Source organism: Monodon monoceros, unplaced genomic scaffold (assembly GCF_005190385.1).
Source record: "Monodon monoceros isolate NGI ecotype Baffin Bay Population unplaced genomic scaffold, NGI_Narwhal_1 Super_Scaffold_21, whole genome shotgun sequence".
In the NCBI taxonomy this organism is placed as follows: Eukaryota; Metazoa; Chordata; class Mammalia; order Artiodactyla; family Monodontidae; genus Monodon; species Monodon monoceros.
Genome location: NW_021703778.1, coordinates 137,157,635 through 137,179,883, shown reverse-complemented (window position 1 = coordinate 137,179,883; position 22,249 = coordinate 137,157,635). Strand labels below are relative to the sequence as shown.

The 22,249-nt window shown below is 40.1% G+C and overlaps 2 protein-coding genes across 8 annotated transcripts in view; one reads left to right on the top strand and one right to left on the bottom strand.

Annotated features, from left to right (window-relative positions):
• SYNE2 (spectrin repeat containing nuclear envelope protein 2) overlaps positions 1–22,249 on the bottom strand; it is a 332,333-nt gene that overhangs the window by 76,733 nt on the left and 233,351 nt on the right. For 6 of the 7 annotated variants that reach the window (XM_029238377.1, XM_029238372.1, XM_029238373.1 and 3 more), the window contains 15 exons: positions 19,135–19,317; positions 17,995–18,123; positions 17,303–17,424; positions 17,009–17,150; positions 15,093–15,224; positions 14,000–14,152; positions 13,666–13,875; positions 11,810–11,911; positions 10,349–10,468; positions 9,957–10,157; positions 8,425–8,598; positions 6,432–6,563; positions 3,567–3,763; positions 1,868–2,000; positions 255–437 (listed from right to left, as the gene is read on the bottom strand). In XM_029238377.1, the coding sequence (XP_029094210.1) occupies positions 255–437; positions 1,868–2,000; positions 3,567–3,763; positions 6,432–6,563; positions 8,425–8,598; positions 9,957–10,157; positions 10,349–10,468; positions 11,810–11,911; positions 13,666–13,875; positions 14,000–14,152; positions 15,093–15,224; positions 17,009–17,150; positions 17,303–17,424; positions 17,995–18,123; positions 19,135–19,317 (2,313 nt within the window). The remainder of the gene's footprint in view (positions 1–254; positions 438–1,867; positions 2,001–3,566; positions 3,764–6,431; positions 6,564–8,424; positions 8,599–9,956; positions 10,158–10,348; positions 10,469–11,809; positions 11,912–13,665; positions 13,876–13,999; positions 14,153–15,092; positions 15,225–17,008; positions 17,151–17,302; positions 17,425–17,994; positions 18,124–19,134; positions 19,318–22,249) is intronic. The other variant, XM_029238375.1, reaches the window with a different exon arrangement.
• Positions 1–22,249, top strand: part of ESR2 (estrogen receptor 2) — a 193,753-nt gene that overhangs the window by 144,614 nt on the left and 26,890 nt on the right. The window lies entirely within an intron of this gene.

Below are 22,249 nucleotides of genomic sequence, written 5' to 3'. Positions count from 1 at the left end.
AAACAATGACAATGACCTTCACATAAACTAACACAGTGGTGCAGATAAACTGGGAAATAAAGTAATTAAGCCTGATTTCTCTCTTAAGAAAGATCCCACTGGAGGAGAGTCCAGTAATTAAGACCTATATTCAGTGGTGCCAGAGAAAAGATAGGTGGTGTCAATGAAAATTACTGAGTCAGAGAAATGATTTTAAAAGAGTTGTGAGCTAACAAGTGAATGCTAATTCAAATGCTGGGTCTTTAACTGCTTACCTGGTGAAGTTTTTCTTGGATGTCAGGAAGTTGAGTTATGAGCATTGTCCACTTTTGTTCAAACTGTGCTAAAGAAGCTCTCAGTGTCGCTGTATCAGCTTCTTTCAGGTGAAGAAGTTGGTTCCCAGTACTTAGAACTGCAGTTTTCAAGGAGGACTTTTCATCAAGTTCCTTTGAAAACTCCTAAAAGGAAACAGTTTCAAAGTTTAGAAACTTTTAAAATTTAAATGTGTCATGGAAGGACTTCCCTGGTGGCACAGTGGTTAAGAATCTGCCTGCTAATGCAGGGGACATGGGTTCGAACCCTGGCCTGGGAAGATCCCACATGCCGCAGAGCAACTAAGCCCACGCACCGCAACTACTGAGCCTGCGCTCTAGAGCCCATGAGCCACAACTACTGAGCCCGCGTGCCACAACTACTGAAGCCCGCGTGCCTAGAGCCTGTGTTCCGCAACAAGAGAAACCACCGCAATGAGGAGCCCGCGCACCGCAATGAAGAGTAGCCCCCGCTCACCACAACTAGAGAAAGCCCACGCCCAGCAACGAAGACCCAACACAGCCAAAAAAATAAATAAACAAATAAATATAGATAAATAATAAATAAATAAATAAGGCATGGAGTAACTAAGAGTCAGAATAACTGGTTAGAGTCCAAAACTAAATAAATGAATTCAATTCAAATAGTAAATATTTATATGTGTATGTATGCATGTGTATATGTGCTCACATGTGAGCGTGCGTGCGCACACACACACACACACACACACACACACACACATTTTTCCTGCTAAGTGTCAGGCACTGTTCCAGGCATTTGATATATGGTGGGGGACAAAAGAGATGGAGTTCCTGCCCCTTGAGTGGCTTATAATCTAATGGATTAATATTTTTAAAAATAGACAAATCATCATTTCAACTATAAAAAGAAAATACGGAACACAGCACTACGTTCATTTTTTTTTAAAGTTCATATTAAATGAACTAAACACAACAAATTTTTAACTAAAATATCTGAAATCTTTCCTGGTACTTACAGGTTTTTTCCAAGTATATTTAAAAAATATTTATATTTTAATATCAAAGTGAGTAATCATAGCTACAAAATATGAAAAATGGAGAAAAGACTAAGGGAAAAGACAAAAAGGTCTCAAAGTATAATTTATATCACAAAATTAATACTTTCTTTTCTTCAAAAAAAACCCCTTAAAACAACAGAACAATAACATTTTAGTAGAAACATCAATTCTGTATATAACAATTTAAAACCATGTATTTATTAGTTAACATTTATGAATTAATAATCCTATGAGGTTTTAGGGGGCAGGTAGGGGAGTTATTTTCTGCACTTGTAAAACATGCCCCATGCCAGGGCAAGTTTTAAATATATATATATTTTATAGTGTCAATTTAAAATATACTTTATCATTATTATAAGCATATAAATCAATAGTATAAACAAACAGTTCTAAGTTTGAAGAAGGCAGCTGCTATTAGCCCAAGTTTTACCCCTTATCTACAAATGATTATGGAAACTACCACACCAACTCTCCTAATTTTCCCCCGATATCTTTTTCTAACCAACAATTACCTGAGCATATTGTATTACAACTTACAAAAAAATTGTTTATGTTGCTTCTGATTGTGTCCAAGTCCTGAGACACATTGAGGGACTGCTCTTTCCAGTAGTTCAGAGTTTGCTGAGAAGATTCCAACCACTTGGTTAACTGATCTGAATCTCTGTTATAACTAATGGGAGCAAAGTGGGAGAGAAAGGAAATTAGAAACGATTGCATCCCCCGTATATTTTCTTCTGTTTCACCATTTATTTTCTTGTGTTGACCAATCCTATTATTCAGAAAAATCATGATTTTTTAAAGAATTATACCCTGTTTAATCTCAGGTCCCAAATCTGATGCTCCTGTCACTTTCTACGACTCTATAATGACTAATCAAGAACAAAGAGGCATTTTAAAGTCTAAAATAGTCTTTTAAAAGTTTACTACAGCTATACAAAAGTAAACCCACAGGTAAGGACAGAAATTATTTTTATTCATCAAACGTCCTCTATAGATTTGTGTACAGTAAAAATATAATCAGCATTGGTATAAGTTGTATAATAGCGAATTGCTATTGGCTGGATGCCAATATATTTATCTGATGGAATGAAAATATCCAAGCAAAATGCTGTCCCTCTTGTAACTTCTAAACTTCTCTAGGTTAAGACAGCCTCCCTAAGAGGTGGGAAAGAGAATGAGGTTAAGTGTTCTATGTTTTCTACCTTCTTCAAGGGTTTCAAGAATGAAGTAAGCGAAAGACAAATACCATATGATATCACTTATATGTGGAATCTAAAATATGATAAAAATGAACTTATTTACAATACAGAAACAGACTCACAGACATAGAAAACAAACTTACGGCCAGCAAAGGGGAAAGGGATGGGGAGGGATAAATTAGGAGTTTGAGATTAACAAGTACATACTACTATATATAAAATAGATAAACAACAAGGTCCTGCTATAAAGCACACAGAACTATATTCAGTATCCTATTAAACCACAATGGAAAAGAATATGAAAAAGAATATATGTATTATATATATGACTGAATATATATTACTGAACATGTATTATGAATCACTTTGCTATATACCCCAGAAACTAACACAACATTGTAAATCAAGTATACTTCAATACAAAATAAAAAAAATTTTTTTTTAAATATTTGATCAGTTAAAGCAAAAAAATTCTTTGAAGAACTCCAAAGACTTTTTCAAACTATTCCATCAGCTAAAATTATTTTTAAGATTTAAAAAAGTTTGGGGGGCTTCCCTGGTGGCGCAGTGGTTGAGAGTCCGCCTGCCGATGCAGGGGGACACGGGTTCGTGCCCTGGTCTGGGAAGATCCCACATGCCACGGAGCGGCTGGGCCCGTGAGCCATGGCCGCTGGGCCTGCGCGTCCAGAGCCTGTGCTCCGCAACGGGAGAGGCCACAGCAGTGAGAGACCCGCGTACCGAAAAAAAAAAAAAAAAACTTTTGGAAGAGTGTAGGAAAGAGCAACATCATGGCATAAAGGTAACATGTGTATAATTTTATAACATAATTCCTAGTTTCCACAGGACTGATTACACATTATCCTGACTCTTGCAAACTAGCATCAGAGACTCTAGTTCCCATTTAGCCTGGAAGAGGGACTCAACTGCTTTAGACTGTCAAAAACCGTACAACAGGGGGACGGCACGTAAAATCTGGTTGACTGCAGAATCCCTCTGAGGTCTTTTTCTGATGCCAATCAATCCCTAAGAAACCACACCTGAGCAGATGCTTGAGAAGCGTTTGCAGTCTATGTAGTTCATGATCAATTTTTTTGTTTAGGGACAACCACTGCTCTTCCAGTTTTGCAATCTGGCCCTCTAGTTCAGGACAGCTCACGGAAACCACCAGCTGTTTGCCTTCATTCACAGTCTGGTAAAGCCGGGCATGCTTCTCATCGATGTTCCTTTTTATTTGCTAATAAAAATAAAGTCATAGAATGAATGATTTAAAAATTAAATCAGCCAGTCAATTCACAAATACTTCATGAAAAACCTACAGTAGAGGCTACTGAAGAAACAGTAACACTCTCCAAACCCTCAAGACTCTTGCAGTCTGGCTGAACAAACATGATTAATGGATTATTAATTATCTTCCACAATGAGAGTGTCCAATGCATTTCTACTGCACAGATTATACAAGCAATATAAAATGAAAATTCACAGATTTAGACCTGATCATTACTTCTTTCACCTAGAAACTAAAAAGGTGATGGTCTACAGGGCACACTGAGCTTGCCAGAGAGGTTTTGTGTGACCTAAAGCTTATTCTGAAAATCAAGAAATTTTATATAGAAATCAAGATTTCCTGTGACTCGGGGAAAACAGGAAGCTCTAGTAAGCTCCTTTGGAAGAGGTTGTTCTCCTGGGTTCTCCTCCACCACTGTCCCCACCAGCCCTCCAACTGTCCACCCACTCAGTGACCCTTATCTCCGTTCTCCTGCCTGGGCACCTGGAAGCATTTCACATTGCGGTCTAGGTATGAAGGGGATCAATAAGAAAACATTTCTTTATCATCCTTTAGTCCCAAACAGTAGGGGGAAAAGCTCATTTTGAGAGTCTTCTGGATATAAGGATTCAGGAGGGAGAAGAGGATTTTAGAAGAATAAATGAAAACAACACATTGCTAATTCAACTTCATGAAAAAAAAAAAATTCTTCAGAATTGTGAATGCAATGACCCCCTGAAGAGAACTCTGTCTAAAGGCAATTATCTCCTGCAGTTGGGTTCAGCTAATGACACATATCCTGACAGCTACTGAAATTTAATCTTAAAAAATAAATTATGATCAAAACAGAACATTTGCTATTTTCCAATTAACTTAAGCTTTTTAAAAAATTAATAAAAAAGTCTACCTCCAATGCCCTTTCCACCACTCCTAGCTGCAACTCCTTCTGCCTGCCCGAGTCCACAGGCTAGAATAAAATGTCCGACATTAGTTTAAAAAAAAAAAGGTTCTAATTTTCTAAGCCTTCAGTGTGAGACACTTCATCTTAAGAGCATCTCTGAGAAGTCTGGTTTTTTTTTTTTTCCAAAATATCTTTTGTTACAGTTACATGGAAATGCTATTGTTTCATGGGTTGCCCTCATAACTGAGAAGTTTTAATTTTCCCATTTTATACACGGGAGTCAGACTGCACTGGTCACTCGGTCAATGAGGTGTCAACCGGCACTGGAACATGGCTTGTTCAACACCAGAGGCCATGCAACGGACTGACCCTACATTCCCGGCCCACAGACGTCCCCTGATCAAGATACACACAAACCTCTCCATGATGCAGAAGACGATAATGACCTAAGGAACGCTATCAGTGAGATGGGCTTTACTAGATATCTGTCTTCTTTTAGTCTGGCAAATGTATTTAAAACTCTTAGAACAATTATTTTGATTTTTAAAATATTTCTAACTTAACAGAATCACAGGTTATAGTTTAAGGTATACAGCTACTCTTGGGGAAATAATCAGGCTTCTATCAGGTTGGCTAATATGAACTGTTTCTTAATATAATAAGGTTTAAAACCGATCTGTTTTCGGCTGCATTCTTTCAGCTGTTCAGGTGGTACCTTCTGCACCCCTAGACTAACAAAGAATTAAAGAGCAGCTTCCCACCCCCATAAGACTCAGCTTTATCTGAGTTCAACTCAATATGACAAGATGGCAAAGATATCCATGGCAGCTTTCAAGACACCTAGAGAGCATAACTACAGCATTCCAGCCTCTGAAAAATGTTCCTTACAGGAGCTTAAGTGCCTCCAAGGAATGGTGGGACCCTGCCAAGTATTCCATGCTTTCTTCTTCCATTCAGTCTGGTCTGGCAACAAACCTGCCTTTGAAGTTTTAAAGTTGATATATGATAGCAACCTCTAGCTGCACAACTCAGATTCTGACCACATACATTCTAAAATTAAAACTAAGTATTTTCCGTTTCTGCAGAAAATATTTAAAACTTGTTTTTATCTGTTGGTCATGTTCTTAATACCACTTGAAAACCATTTTAAGGTTTTATCTTTTCTATGGCATTGAAATTTGAGACATAGAGACTTTGATAATAACAATATCAAACATTACACAAGAAAAAATTTCAAGTTTGAAGTCTCTTTATAACGCTGGTGGCAGGTAACAGATTATTGTTTGTCTCATAGGCTATGTCCAGTCAGGGCTTCACTGTTGTCATAAAACTAAAAACATGTTCAGAGGCCCGTGGTTTACAAAGTTCTTCCCATACTTTAGCTCATGTCCACACCCACTGACATCCACCTCCAGAGACTGGTAGCACCAGCTTGATTACCTACATGCTACAGATAAAGACACTGAGGCTTAGGGACAGAAAGTTGACGAAGTGATAAGTGAGAGCCAGGACTCAAACCAAGGTCCCGACCCCACGTCAGACATGTGGTTATGTCAAGAAGCCCACAAGTAAATCTGCAGTTTCCCCAAATATGTCTCACTGTGAGTTGTGTGAGGAATGATATTTCATTTCAATTCAAATCATTCACCTTCAAAGTCAAGTAATTTAGCCAAAACACAATAAAAATACAAAGTGCTACAGACAATGACTTTGACGGCTTAAGTGGAAGCAAAATACCTGATAAAATGAAATCCTTTCCATTAATCTTTCCTCCGTCTCTTCCACCAAACTCACAGAGGGCAATGTAGATACAAGAATTTCCAGGTCCTTTTCAAGAGACGCATAGTTTTCATCAAATTCTTCCCATTTCTAAAGAATTAAGAACACATGATCAGCAGGGGGCTTTTCCTAGATTAGTTCCAGATAATGACAAAATTAATCCTAAAAACAAAAATGAACTCTGAGACCGTACAAAATTAAAGCACAGATTCCAGGGGTTTCTGAGTTATAACCTACCCTAGTAAGAGCTCAGAGTCTGGTGGGAAACAACTCCACTTCCACTGCTTTGTGGAGAAGGTTTTAAAAAATCCAGTTGGTATTAGGGTTTTATGCTTGTCTCGTCAAATCGAGTAGGAAATGATAGGATTAAGTTAAAGTGATACTCTCAGCATGCACCTCTGTGGAGACCTCAGAGCCTTTCTCTTACTTGGAAAGAAAGGGGTTAACTTTGTAAAGTCTTTTTCAACAGAAGCTTCTGTTAGGCTGCTCCCAACGCTCCCTGCTCCAATCCCCAGTCCTAGGAACATTACCCAACAAACACGACCCAAACCGTTACCCTACCGTGCTGCTTGAAGAAGCTGTTTGAGAAGTTATGGGCTTACGCTTCATCAGGGGAGTAACTACTGCCTTAGCCTGAGTCTGCCTTGTCCTAGCTCTCTCCAGTTCCAGAGAAGCCCACCCCTAGGGTCTCAGCACTCTACAGAGCTGACTTAGGGACATGAAATCTTACCTGCTAGAAAATTAACCACCTTAGTAATTCTCACAGCTAGTGAAACAGTGGGTGACACGGCTGTTAGGGGCACTCACTGGGTTCATGGAGTCCTTTTTTATTTAATTTATTTATTATTTATTTGGCTGTGCCACAGGGCATGTGGGATCTTAGTTCCCTGACCAGGGAGTAAACCTGTGCCCCCTGCAGTAGAAGCATGGAGTCTTAACCACTGGACCACCAGGGAAGTCCCTCATGGAGTCTTTTTTTTAAATACGATGAACTATTACTATAAATATCAACTTGACACACTAACTAGAAAATTACTTTTATTAGCATAAAATTATACCATAGCTTATTATCACATTAAAAAGTTGAACACTGGAACTTTCCTGATGGCGCAGTGGTTAGGAATCTGCCTGCCAGTGCAGGGGACATGGGTTTGATCCCTGGTCTGGGAAGATCCCACATGCTGCGGAGCAACTAAGCCCGTGCGCCACAACTACTGAGCCTGTGCTCTAGAGCCCGCGAGCCACAACTACTGAGCCCACGTGCCACAACTACTGAAGCCTGTGAGCCTAGAGCCCGTGCTCCACAACGAGAAGCCACTGCGACGAGAAGCCCACGCACCGCAACGAAGAGTAGCCCCCACTCGCCGCAACTAGAGAAAGCCCACGTGCAGCAACGAAGACTCAATGCAGCCAAAAAGAAAATAAATTAAAAAAAAAAAGTTGAATATTTCTTTGTTTTTTGTTTATTTCCTTTATGTGCTAACATCCACCGTGTTTAAGAAGTTAAAGGGGAAATAAACCTTAAAATTGAGAAAGAGCTTTACGTAAGCTTAATTTTTTTCTTTGAATCGGGACAGGACTGTCATGAATCTACTTCAGCAACAGAACATCTGGGCTTGCCCTCTTCCGGATGCACAATTTCTGAACCGCTGACTATTTCATCAAGTGATCTCATTCAAGATCTCAAAGTGCTTTCCCTTTTGTTTATTTGTACACAAACCTGGAAGGTAGAAAGATGCTGTGCCATCCCTAACCAACATATAAGAAATCTCAGCTAATATTTCATTCCGGGAGTAGCAGTCAGAGCTGGAACAGGATTCCACATTCCTCACTGCTGGTTCCCACTTAACTACTGCTTAATAATAACCAGATACTTGTTTTCAAACCTAGAGGTGATGGTTGAAAATCCAGAATTCCCGGCTTAAGTACAAAATTTATGAAAGCCACATACCTGCAATAAACTTTGCAGCTTTATTCCACACTGGTGTGACTTTTCTTCTAGTAATTTAACTTCCTTTACTTGTTCTGCCCAAACTGTCTCTTTCTTTTGCAATAAAGAAGGAAGCATTTTGTTGGAGTATGTTTGGATCAACAGCATGTCAGCAACAAGCTTCCGGAAAAAAAGCTGTGAAATGAGGAAGATTTTAATATTTATTTATTTTTACATTGTGAAAAATCTTAAAATTCACGTTACTTCAACATGTTATAGTGTCATTTACTTTTTAATCCAAAATCCCAGGACAGCCATGTAGAGTCAAACACACGAGAAAACAAAATAAAAATTGCCTGTGTGTCCATAGTCTTTGAGTACGAATGGAATTTTAACAAATCACAAAGAAAACTTACCCTAGGTAATATTTCCCACAAAATAGTCCATATTAAAGGGCAAACATTATTAATTAGTCGATTTAAATTTCCAGTGAGATCTTCCTATATCAGTTATTCCAAGTTTTAAGAAACTTTACAAAAGGTGGTAAAGCCACTGATGTGGCTAATTAGTTTCAACATGATAAATTGGATGGATAGCTGTGTGAGCCCAAGAAACTCACATATTCAAGAGCCAGAGGTTCCTAAACTCTGGTTCTAACTTCTACACAATAAAATAGTTAACTAAAGGGAATTCACTGATGGGGTCTATTGGGATTCTGGTTGGTAAAAGCTCCCAGAATAGCACTTTAAGACCTTTAAAGAGGAAGGCTTTCCTTCACATGGCTCTCTATTTATAGTCGGCTGCCCCCTCTAGTTGTTTGGGGGGGACTTCTTATTAGGTGAATCCCTTCTCTTGTTTCTTGAAAAGGATACATACAAGGGTTTATAAAAGCATCTATCATAAGGTCTGACACATTGTATATATCAGTTAATATATTTTCTCCTCTTCCCTGCCATCCGTTATACAATATTCACCTCTGAATTTTTCTTAGACTAAGGTCTACTTAATCAAAAGCCTAGACTTCAGCTTATTGAAGGCAGGAACTCTGTCTTATACATTTTTATTATCAGCACTTAATTACTGCGTATCTCTTGTTGATGATCATGAGGTTTTGTTTAATGAAATGAATGGAAAACAAAAGGATTTACTGTAGCATTACACTAGACATACATTTACGTAATTTAAATATTTCTTTTGATTTCAGTTCTCAGTAAAACCTCTCCTAACCCCCGAATTCAATTCCCTCTATTAAATGTTCTTAAAGTGTGTATGCCAAGTTTAATTTTAAATTTGTTTGAATGGCTCCTTGACAAATATGTCTTCTCAATCAACTGAAAGCTCCATAAATATTAGGAACTATGTCTGTTTTCACTCACAATCATATTCTTACGAGTTTAGCAGGGTTCCTGGTACACAGGGAGCACTGTAATAGATGTTTGTTAAAAGAATGAAGGAATGATGTAAATTTCACCAGGGAAGAAAACGGATGCTCTTAGTTCACACTCAGAAAAACTTAAAGTCTATGAAAAGGTGATCTGACCCACGTGTCTTACCTTGTGATTTTGTATTTGAGCCTGTAAGGCAACTTTACTTTTGGTTTGTTGTAAGTGGTCATGAGCAAGATTTTCCTTTCCGATATTCACCAGTTCTACCATGCCTTGCAACAAAGCATCTTGCTGGCTCTCAGTGATGAAAGGGCTGCTGAGTTTTGTGTACCTGGCTCTCAGGATTCCCCACATTCTGTCAAGTACATCCTGAAAAGAAAGAGAAGGTGTGCACAGACTTTTCCATCCAACCATGAAAATAACCCAAATGAAGAACATATCTAAATTCCCTTGGTAGAAGAAAAAAGTCTTACTCTTTACAATCATAGTAATTCACGGAGAATAAATTATAAGAGTAATACTCTTTATAATTCATAGTTATGTTCTCTGCTCAGACATACCTCTAATTTGTAAACCTCCTGGAGTAGAACAGAAGGTAAATGAAGCCTCTCCCCTTCGTCTCTTAGTTTTGCCACTCGGCTCTCAGAGTTCTGCAGCTCCACTGTATATGCATCTGCTTTCTAAAGCGAGAGACAATACAAAAAAGTAAAACCGTTTAATAAGGAGTCTACATATTCATTTTAAAAGAATTAAACATTTTGTCTTTCTCCGGAGCTGGAATCTGGATGTTCCCTGTGGGAACAACATCCTTATAGCCGTGGAAGAGGGCCAAAGTCGAGTTATTCCCTGGAAGGCTCCCCAGTCTCCCTGTGATGAAACATCCAGGTCAGGCTCAAGGAGCAGACTCTTTCACGGGTCAGAAAGAAGGGAGCATGTACATTTGTTCCAAGACTGGCCAGTTCCTTCGTGGCATCACACTCTTCTTTGTGTCTGTGGTTAAAGAGCAACCTGTTTAATGGGTTTGATTTAATATTTGGTGCTTAACCCATAGCAGACTGTGTGTGCGGTGGGGGGGTGCAGACTTAGAAAGCTAATCTTTTAGAGGCAACAGGAGAGGAGGAGATGGTCTCTTCAGACCTCAGAGAAAGGGATCTGAAAGACGTGTTCGTGTGTCTGTCTCCCTCTGCCCCTGCCAAGGCTGGAGGGAAAGGGCTCCCCACGATCTAAGACTGTTACTGTGGCAGAAACCTCTGGCTTATGCAAATAAATGGGGCTAAGGCCCTTGTGTTCTACCGAAAAAAAAAAAAAGAATTAAACAGTATAGAAAAGAATTAAGGGAAAAGTGAAAGTCCCACTTCTCTATCCTCTCCATTCTCCCCAAAGACCCACAGTTGACAGTTTGTTCCTAATGTGTTCAAAGCATGTACTGAGTAGAGGTATAGTGCACATCCTGAAACACAATAGATTGCACACATCATTGTGTTCTGCAATTTGCATTCCTCCCTTACAAGCTCCTCAGCATCTCTTCACATCAGTACAAACGTATCTGGAGCCTTTCAAACGGACATATAGTATGCCATTGTAAGGCTGCTCACTCCTTTAGCAACAGTCTGCTCTTAACGGACTTTTGGGCTATTTAGAATCTTTAATTCAAGCAGTGCAGCTAGGTCCACCCTTGAATATTCATAAACATATTTATCTTTATGCGCTTGCCTTTTTCTTTAGGATAAGTGCAAGTCCAGTACCTAGAGAAGTGCCTGAACATAGTAGGTCCTCAACTAATACCTGCTGGATAAATGGAGTGCAAGAGCATTTAGGCTTAAAGTTTTGATATGTAGCCAAATGATCCCTAGATGCTGGACTAATTGGCACTCCTACAAAGAGGGTGAGGGCTTCATTTCTCAATACCCTTCCCAACACTAAACAAACTTACATTTCGGAAAGTGATTCAGAAACACAGCTTATACACAAGACTCTCTGGTTCAAGGTTAAGTCAGTTTGAATTATTTTGACTTGATTACCTGAAGCTGTTCATCAATACTCTGGCCACTAATTTCATTCAGAGATTGTTGTAAAGATGTTTTATTCTTAATAAGTTGATCATATAATCGCTTTATTTCATTCTGTATAAAAAGATAAATGCAGGAAACAGTGAGAATCTCACTTAGGCCTTCAGTACCTTTTTAAAGATTCAGTTGTCCTTCAGTTTCTGTGCTGTAAGAAACTTCAAACATATGCCAAAATAGGAGGAACCCCTGCATTACCAACATCCATCCAGCTTCAACAATTACTGACTTGGGCCTGGTCGTCTCTCTTCTGCACCCTCCCCTGAGCTTTCTTCTTTTGTTTTTTTTTTAAAAATTAATTAATTAATTATTTTATTTATGGCTGTGTTGGGTCTTCGTTTCTGTGTGAGGGCTTTCTCTAGTTGTGGCAAGTGGGGGCCACTCTTCATCGCGGTGCGCGGGCCTCTCACTATCGCGGCCTCTCTTGTTGCGGAGCACAGGCTCCAGACGCGCAGGCTCAGTAGTTGTGGCTCATGAGGCTAGCTGCTCCGCAGCATGTGGGATCCTCCCAGACCAGGGCTCAAACCCGTGTCCCCTGCATTAACAGGCAGATTCTCAACCACTGTGCCACCAGGGAAGCCCGTCCCCTGAGCTTTCTTGACTGTACCTAACCTTCCTTCCCTCAGATTATTTGGAAGCAAATCCCAGATACCATATTATTTCACTAGTATATGTTTCAGTATGTATTTCCTAAATGATAAAGATTCCTCCCCTTAAAAATACTACAAATCGGGCTTCCCTGGTGGCGCAGTGGTTGCGAATCCGCCTGCCGATGCAGGGGATATGGGTTCGTGCCCCGATCCGGGAAGATCCCACATGCCGCGGAGCGGCTGGGCCCATGAGCCATGGCTGCTGAACCTGCGCGTCCGGAGCCTGTGCTCCGCAACGGGAGAAGCCACAACAGTGAGAGGCCCGCGTACCACACACACACACACACAAAATACTACAAATCAATAATAATTCCTTAGTATTATTAACTATCGGGGCAGGGTTCACATTTCTCTAATTGCCTATACTTTTTCCTTTTGGCTTGTTGGAACCAGGATCTAAATGAGGTCCAATAGGCTCTAATGGATTAACAAGTGTCTTAAGTCCCTTGTCATCTGCAGTCCCCCGCCCATCTCTCTATTTTTTTGGTTTTTTGGATTTTTTGGTGTTGGGGTGGCGGGCTGGTCGTGGAGAAAAGCATACACACACATTCTATGCAGCTTGCCACTGCCTGGGCCTGGCTGACTGCGTTCCCTTGGTGCCGCTCAACATGTTCCTCCCTTGTGTCTATTTGACTGGGATCCTAGAGGCTTGATCAGATTCAGGTTTGATTTTATGGGCAAGACTCTTTCCTAAGTGATGTTCTGTTTCTTTTCTCTCTCATTAGATAGTTTTTAGTAGCTTCCTAACTAGTCCACCTGCCTCAAGTCTCTGCTCTAATCCCCATTAGACAACTGCCAGGTGCATCTGCCGGAAATGTACGTGGACTGTCATTCCTTTGCTCAAAAACTGTAATGGCTCCCCTTACCTAGAAATCCTGCCAGGTGATGCTCTTTACGTGGCTGAATGTAACGCAGGAAAGAAACATTACTTTAGCTCAACCTAACAAATTCATACCCGAGAGTTTGGAAAGGACCTCACTTTCAAATGGTCTCCCACCATGAGCAGCTGAACTAACTTAAAGACCTTCACAGAAAGAGTGTCATCGCTTTCCTTAGCAATTCCCACTCATGAATGCCGCCAGGAATATGAATGAATGGAAATTAGAGGTCCATGCTACGACCTAAAACAGTGTCAAAGCAGCCAAGCGCCCAGACCCATACCTGATAACTGCGGTTATAGTCGAGGCCAGCTTTCAGGGACTTGCTCCTAGAGGCAGTTGTAGCCTGGATGTGCTCCAGGTAGATTTGGAGGTTATCAAAACAGTCAAGGAACAGGCTGGCGTTCTTGCCAGGACAAGTCATGGCTTTTGAAATATCATTCTTCTTGTCACTCATAGCTAAGCAAAGTTTTTTCAACTCAAGAGCCAGAGTCTGCAAAGTGGAGAGGAAGAAAGACACTGTGAACAAGGTCTGACCTTGAGAGGTTTCAGCTCTAATTAACTAGTGGGCCGCCTGTGGTAATGGCCAACACATGGGCTTGATGGACGCTCCCTACCTCGTAGTGCACCTGCTGGGCACCGACATCCCCTCTCAGGAGCCAAGGGGTCTGCAGCATCTCCTCCACACTGCCCAGGCACTGACTGAGGGTCAGAAAGAGTTCAAGTAATTTCTTATCCAAATTTGCATATGCTTCTTCTGACACGTCTTCCTAAATCAAGAGGAGAAAAGGAAAAATAAAAATCACTAAGATTCCTCGCCTTCCTAAGCCTACATTTTCCCTGGTTTCCATTATAGTTTACAATTTATGTTATGCTTTTTTTTTTATAATTAGTCATTTCAAATGCATTGTGAACTAGGTAGCAGAATAAATAAATAAAATTAAGATGTTAACTCTGAGAGAAACAAGTTTAAGAAACTCAGTGTTAGGTAGTGAATTGACTACTGAATGGAATTAAAAGGTAAATCAAAAGATGAAGGACTTCTTTAGTGGGGCCATCCAGGTGGAAGCGTGGTCCCAGATAAATCACACTATCCCTCTTCCCACTGTTCTCCACCTCCCATATTTTAACATAGGAGAAAGTGGGTTAATGAAATCAAGTGTGGCCTGGAGAAGGAAAAGAAGTCAAGAAACTTGAAGGATTCATTAGAAAAAGGTACAACATCTTAAAGGTAGGCATGGTACGGCATGGTACAGCCTGGTGACTGTATGTAAATTAGGAGCCTGCTGAAGCTACTGATTACCCCAATTTGGGCTGTTTCCTGCCCTGTTCTTTGATGGGTACCTAAGCTATCCCGCACACCGCCTCAGTGTTAAGCCTACTCAAGGTTGGAAACCTTGCAGCTACTCCCTCCCTCCTCACCCTTGCAATCCCACAGCCCCACTGCAGACAGTACTAATCAATCAAGATCCTTGTTCCTGCCAATCCTGGACTCAGGTTTAGAAGCCTATGCACATGGTATTCTACACAACCACTACCAAATTTACCAGAGTCAGTAAGAGAGATAAATCCTATTTGCAATTCTAGGACTCATTCCATTATGTGTCCTATTATTTGTTCAGTAAAGAAATTTACGACCAATTTACAATATCACATTTCCCCTCATTTTTGTTATTGCAATGAGGAAAATATATAACATGCAGCTGCTACCTGTGTCTGAAGATTATTTGCTTCTTGACGGAGGTCTTCAAGTTGGGTGGTATAAGTTTTCAGTTCTTCAGTTGTTGGGTACCTAAAGTTATATATACTCACACTGGGTAGAACACTCATATTTGTGGCAACCTATTTGAAAAAGGGAAACCCTATTACAAACAGTTTGAGATCCTGTGAATGTTAACATAAAACATCAAAAATGCCTTAACATGCTATCTTCCGAGTTTACCTTCTTGGAAAGTGTTTTTTGTCTATCTTGTCATTTATAAGAAAAAAATAATTAAATTAAAATTTAAATATTTTGGACAGCTTTGAAAATTCATGACAGGCTTTACACAGACACTTGAGGGTCCATTTAGATAACAAAACGAGGGGAAACAAAGTATAATTTGAAAAATAGAATAAAACCACTAATCTTTCAATTTGTAGGGATGCTATCTATCTGTGTTCCAAGGTTAGCTGTTTCTTTTCCCATTTATTGGTAGACTCCTGGCATACAGCCAACTCTTACAATAGAATACAGTCACCTCCAGGGACAGATTTGCATCTTGATTTGTTATTGAAAAGCGAAATAAGTACTGAAAATGAGCTGTGACTTCAGAAAGGAGAATGATTCAGAGTTCATTTCTTTCCCAAATTGGAAAACTAACATATATAAAGGAACAGGATGGGATGGTAGATGACTCTGCTGGGGTGGAAGGGTGGAGAACAAGGGTTGTTATTCTATTGCTGGAAAAAGAATGATATATTACATGTTATAGTGTATATGACAAGGAGAAACCAAGACTAAAATCCTACCAATGAATTTGATTCAACTTTAATTGGTCAAATAAGGTTCTTGGTAGAGTAGAACGGAAAAGTTCCCACCAGATTGGGGAATTGGGAAACCACTGACAACCTGTGCCCCGGCAGTTTGAGTGCAAAGTTAAAGGCAGAAGCTTGATTGCTGGGAGCCACGGTGCTATTCTGCTCATGGGCTCCCTGTTTAGAGAGACATCCATCAGTAGCTGGCACAGTATGAATAAACCCTTGTAATGGCAATAATCAGGTGTGATAAGGTGTGCTGGTGAGAATACCTATAGACAGGTACCATTGGCATAGGGGGCCAGCACACTGCAGATGCCAAATAATATATATATATTTTTTAATGCTTGGCTTTTATTTATTTATTTATGGCTGTGTTGGGTCTTCATTTCTGTGCAAGGGCTTTCTCTAGTTGTGGCAAGGGGGGGCCACTCTTCATCGCGGTGCGTGGGCCTCTCACTATCGCGGCCTCTCTTGTTGAGGAGCACAGGCTCCAGACGCGCAGGCTCAGTAGTTGTGGCTCACGGGCCCAGTTGCTCTGCGGCATGTGGGATCTTCCCAGACCAGGGCTCGAACCCGTGTCCCCTGCATTAGCAGGCAGATTCTCAACCACTGCGCCACCAGGGAAGCCCCCAAATAATATTTTGATGAATGAATGACATTCATATAGCAACGTATCATTTTCAAAGTTTTTTTTACATATATTATTCATTCCTTTACTCATTCAACATATAGTAACGAAGATTTTTTGATGTTCCAGTTACTACTGTGCCAGGCACTCAAATGTGAATCAGGCAGACACGGTCTTTCTTCTCATGCCATCTAATGGGGAATACAGACAAATACGCAGGTGTATAGTATAGTAAGAGCTATGATCAGGGAAGCCCAGCGTGCTATAGAAGCACAAAAGGGAAGCACTTAATGCAGATTTCCAGGAAGATGAAAAGAGGATAGCTAAGTAAGAAAATCCACCTGGCATCTTTGCCTTCTGAAAATAAATAAACTGCTTTTTGAAAATAATGCAGAACATACACGTGTGTTTAATGAACGTTCGTTGGATTTTCAAAGGTAAACACACTTATTTACACTGTGTGCACATACACACTGACCTGGGGCTGCACAGGCTGAGGTAGAGGGAGCCGAATTTTTGATGAAAGTTCATGATGTAAATATTGCCATTTATCTCCACTTTGGCCCTGGGTTGACAAGATCAAGTCTGGAGCATCATTTTCAGGGCTAGATGCCTTACTGCTTTTAAGGGAAAACAAAAGGTGAAAAGAATAATCAACATACAAAAATTTTATTACATTCAGACAATGTTTTATAAGTGATATTAAAAGAAACACTGTTAACTCTCCCAACCACAATACTACCAAATGTCCGATTCTTTAAAAATATTTTACCTCACAGATGATGTCTGAGCTGTATCTTTATCATGTTGGCGATACTGAGGCCATATTTTGTTAGCATTAAATTCTATGAATTTGATTAAATCTTTCTGTTCCATTGGTTTTAACTCCAGAACCTATAATTGAATAAGATTCAAATAGTCCAATCAATCAAGGTTTTCAGTTATTACCCAAGGGTTTCTTCTGTTGAGATCAGCTGATTTGGAATCACTTCCTAAATCATTATTTACTATTACTCTTTCTTGCTTGCTTGTACTCGTTAACTTTTATTTTTCAAAAACTTGTTTAAAATATTCACACAATGACCAAGTATTGTTAAATATATGTTACACACATGGAAAACCACCAAAAATATAGTAACACATTTTGAAACAATAGGGAAAGAAGTGTTGCAGTTACAGAGGTAAGTTCACCCTGAAGATATTTGCTTAGTTTGATATAAGACGCAAGTTAATAAGGCAGCCAAGTTCCAGTATCCCCAACTGTAGCAGATGAAAGCAAAGCAGCTACTGCAGTAAACGCTCAAAACTCAGAGCTGCTGCACACACAGGAACACTCACACATCACACTTTCTATTCAGTCACGTAAGAAAACACTCCAATGGCCTTTCAGTATTTAGTTCAATGGGAAATTCCATATAGAAAGCTTTATTCTTATCTTTATAACTGTTCGGGGGCTGAAATTACCTGTTGCTGCTGGAAATCTTTTTGTCTGCTAAACTGTGGCCTTTCAGTTACAACAGATTCAAATTCAGAAAGGTTATCTGGTTGGAGAACTTTCTGATGCTCGGAAGATTTCTTTAGCATGGTAGAATGCTGCAAAACATTTTATGATGGCAGACTATTTAAAATGGTGACCTATTTCAATTCTAATAATGCGACTACACAATGGAAAAGTTTTATGTGAAGTAAATGACTGTATTTTGTTAATTACAATAATTATACACTACGATTTAATGTACTTATTTCATAACAACTTCAAAAACCACTATGTTTGATGAAGTGGTCGTTTTATCATTCCTCAACTTAACTCATCCAATGAGTTAGTAAAAGCTAGGAAATCTATTGCACCTTTTTACTGAGGACAAAGTGAAATGGATATAAAAAACAGACATGGTATTATGCTTATGAACTCAAATTTCCCCTATGTCTAAAACATAAGTAGTTGCTTTAAAAGAGAGAGAACATATTAGGATAAAAGGGGATCCATACAGCCTGTGTATTTGGAGCCAATCTTATTCCTCTTAAGTAGAAACCACCAACTCATAAGTATGGATGCAAATCTTATATAGTAAGATCCTGCTCACAAGATGAACATTTGCATTTATATACACAGAATGCTTTTAAAAGTCACAGCACACTTTAGCTGTATGATACTTTCATCAGTATATGTGAATATTTATAAATGAATAACAAAAAGTACCCTGGAAACAGGTTTTTGTGTTTCTGGTTGTCAAATTTTAATCTTATCTATAAAGGCTTCATTTTTCCAGTCAATCAGAGTCACACAATTCCTTTAAAATATATCCTTTTATGAAGAAGGCTTACAGAGAGCTCATTATCAGCAAGAACAATCAACCCAGTCAAACCAACTCTAACCAAACCAACACCATCACTAAAGACAACCTAGATGGGAAAACTACACAGCAAATGAAACCAATGACAAAAGCTAGTGTAACCAAGCCTTACAGTTTTAAGAGGCATAATTCTTCCTCACTTACTGTAATTCCTCTGTAGTTGTTTCCTTACTTCCACCCACAGCTCTTTGCTGATGGATCTACCATATGCATGCATCTACATACATGTTTATACACAGTCATCTTTTACCTGGTTCTCGCTGTATTTCTCCTGCAGCATCATCTGGACTTTTTCCAAATTGCACTTCACAGTTTTTAGTTTCAAGGAAAGTGCTTCAGCCTCCTGTTGAGTGGCTCCACTGTCTCCCAGGCCCTGATCTTTGCAATTCTCTAACAGAGAGGCAACCTTGTGCTCAATCTCTGTTAGCATAGCCTAGGAAATAAAATCATTTAATTAATCATAGGTTTAGTCCTAAGCAAATGTTACAGTCTAAAATAAGTTAGATTCACTCTTGCTACCTAAGTGTATATATAAAGTCCTAGAAACACAAGTTGGAAGGGACCCTGGGGAAAGAAAAACAACTTCCACATAATTCCTGTGCTTATCCATAAGGGTACAACCAAACCAACTCCAAATCGGTTATAAATAAATAAATTGGTTGTAAAATAATCTAAAACAAGTGATTCTATATTCACCTTAGAAAACAGAGCTTAATATATCCATTATAGCATAGTGGTTAAGACCACAGACACAGGAACTAGACTGCCTGGGTTCAGATCTCAGCCCTGCCACTTCGTAGCTGGGAAAATTTGGGCACCTTATACTGTATGGTTGTGCCTCTAGTCATCTGCAAAATGGGGATAATAACAGAACTTACCTCCTGAGGTCACTTTGAGAAGCTAGAGTTAAATCCACATACTTTGGCCAGGGCTTGATACGTAGTCTGTGCCAACTATTATTTTTTTCCCCACCTTCCTAACCTTTTTCTATTGCAATCCAAGTGCTGAGTAGTAATAAAAAAAGAATTCTTTGAAAATTCTTTCCTTTGCTCTTTTCCTTCGCTTTCTCAAGCCAAATAAGCTTCCCAAATATCAGAAGACGACTACAGAAGACATAATTTAGAACCTAAAACACTTAGTCATTGATACAACTGGCCAACTTACACCCGGATCTAAAAATAAATCAGGAGGATGAAGTAAGTTTCCCAGTAAGTCACCATCATTGTTTTCCTCCGAACAGATCAAGTTTGCCCTCTCCTGGGGCTCAGGAGCCCCAAAAGTCATGTCAACTGGATGCGCACACGAGTGTAGCAGCAGCATTCAGCCTTACATGCCGGCACTGTGAATGCTTGGGCTAAAATAGTGTGTGACTATGAACAAGTTCAGTTCTTTGAGAGAAACTTAAGGAAGAACTCTATTCTTAAAACAAATTTTCACATAACAAACTTATAACTTCTCCATTCAAGCAAATTACTTGTATCCTCTATAATACTCTTCTAAGCTTAAACAATATGTACTTACAGATTTTAAAGTGGCTGTAAACAAAGTATACTATAAATCTGCACTCTTTTTCTCCATTTAGCTATTTTATGTATACATTTTCATGTGTCTACATACATATACTTCATGATTCGTACTTTAATAGCCACAAGTCAATACTCTATAATTCTCTTAATCTCCCTACTGTTAAGCCTTTCAACTGCTTCCAGGGCTTCACTTCTGTAATCAATGCAGCCATAAATATTCTTCTCCTTTTGGGTTATTTTCAGAGGGTAAATTTAAAGTAATGGGGTTATTAGGTCAAAGAAGATGGACATCTTATCTGCTAACAGCTGACTTCCCAAAACATTGAACCAATCAGACAGACATTAGTGAATCTATTTCTCCAGAGTTTTCCAGGATGGTATAATTTTTGCCAAGGTAATGTAGGAACAAAACAACAGCTGTTTTGATTCACAAGTCTTTCATAATCAAGGCTAAACATTCTTCTCAAATATTAAATTACCGAATATAATTTTTTCTTGACCGATCTGTTTGCTCCTGTCCTTTGGACATTTTCCCTCTGGCAACTCAATGTTTTTACAGACCACTGTAAGGCTTTTTATATGTTTCAAAGTTAAACTGTATGTGTAATGGTGTTATATAAATGAGCCAAAGTTGGCCCCTGTATATTGACCCATATGTTGTTCATTTCTTCACAGCAGAAATATCAGCTCACATTTCACTAGTGTCAGATTCAAAACTGGACCCCCATATCTGTTAGCCATGGTTAAGTCAAACTTTGGTGCTCTAAAGACCCCAGCCTCTGCTATCCTTCAGAGCTCTCTGGCATCACCTAGACATGAGCCCCTCTGGACTGCCCATCTTCTGGGAGTTCCATTGTCTCTTCCCTTCCGGGTGGTGGTCCCACCCTCACTCCTTGCCAAAGCCTCTGGAAGGTCCCCTGCCATGAGAGACTTTCCAGTCCCTCCAGGTCCCACCAAAACGCTTTATTTGGTCCCACCAAATAAAGCTCATTGCGAGCTACTGCCACCTTGCGGTCCTATTTTTTCCTTGAGCAGCTCTCACATCCTTGAACTCACTACAAGTGGCCCAAGGACCAGATTTTGGTAATGATCAAGGAATTGGCTCTGGGGGTCTACCCAGTCAGCAGGACAATCAATTGGCAGATGGCTTCTGAATAGCCTTAAGTGGCTAGGTCTCAACATCTGGAATACTGCAGGTTCAGATTAGAGTAGCACTGCTCTGTGCTGAATTACACTGTCTTCTCCAGACTCTCGAGCGCCGCATCAGCTAGATCATGTAGTAGTGCCAGTATTTGAGTGAATCCGCCCTCGGAGCTGACTTTTGGGGTGAGAAGTGCTGAGCTGCCCAAGGAAGGAAGTCCAGCTTGCTTACCTGGGTCCCACTGGACAGGCACCGGATGTTGTAAGACTGTTGAGTCTGAATGGAAAAAGGGGAGGAGCGCCGGCCTCGGGCCAAGGTGGGTCTTCCCCAACCCCATAATGGGATATAGTGGGTGGAGCTCCCTGTGGGCTGGCCAGCGACTTGGGTTACTCTGAGAGGAAGTCCTTGTCCCTGGGACCAGTGCAAGCGAGCCAATCTGGCCAAGGCAGGTCTTAAGTGCCTTTAGGGGAGGCGCCTCGGCTGGACTGGGCTGGGCTGGGCTGGGCTGGGCTGGGCTGTCCTGCGTGAAGCTCAATTATGCTCCTGCAGTGTCGTCAGTCTCGCCCTTCCCTGAAGGGGTACAGAGATCCCAACCTTTGGGCTATGCCAGCAAATGTTACTCAAAATGGCTCCCAGGCAAGGAAGTTTACATTCCTGCCCCTCCCCAGCAAGAGCAGGAGCATTTGTAATAACACGGC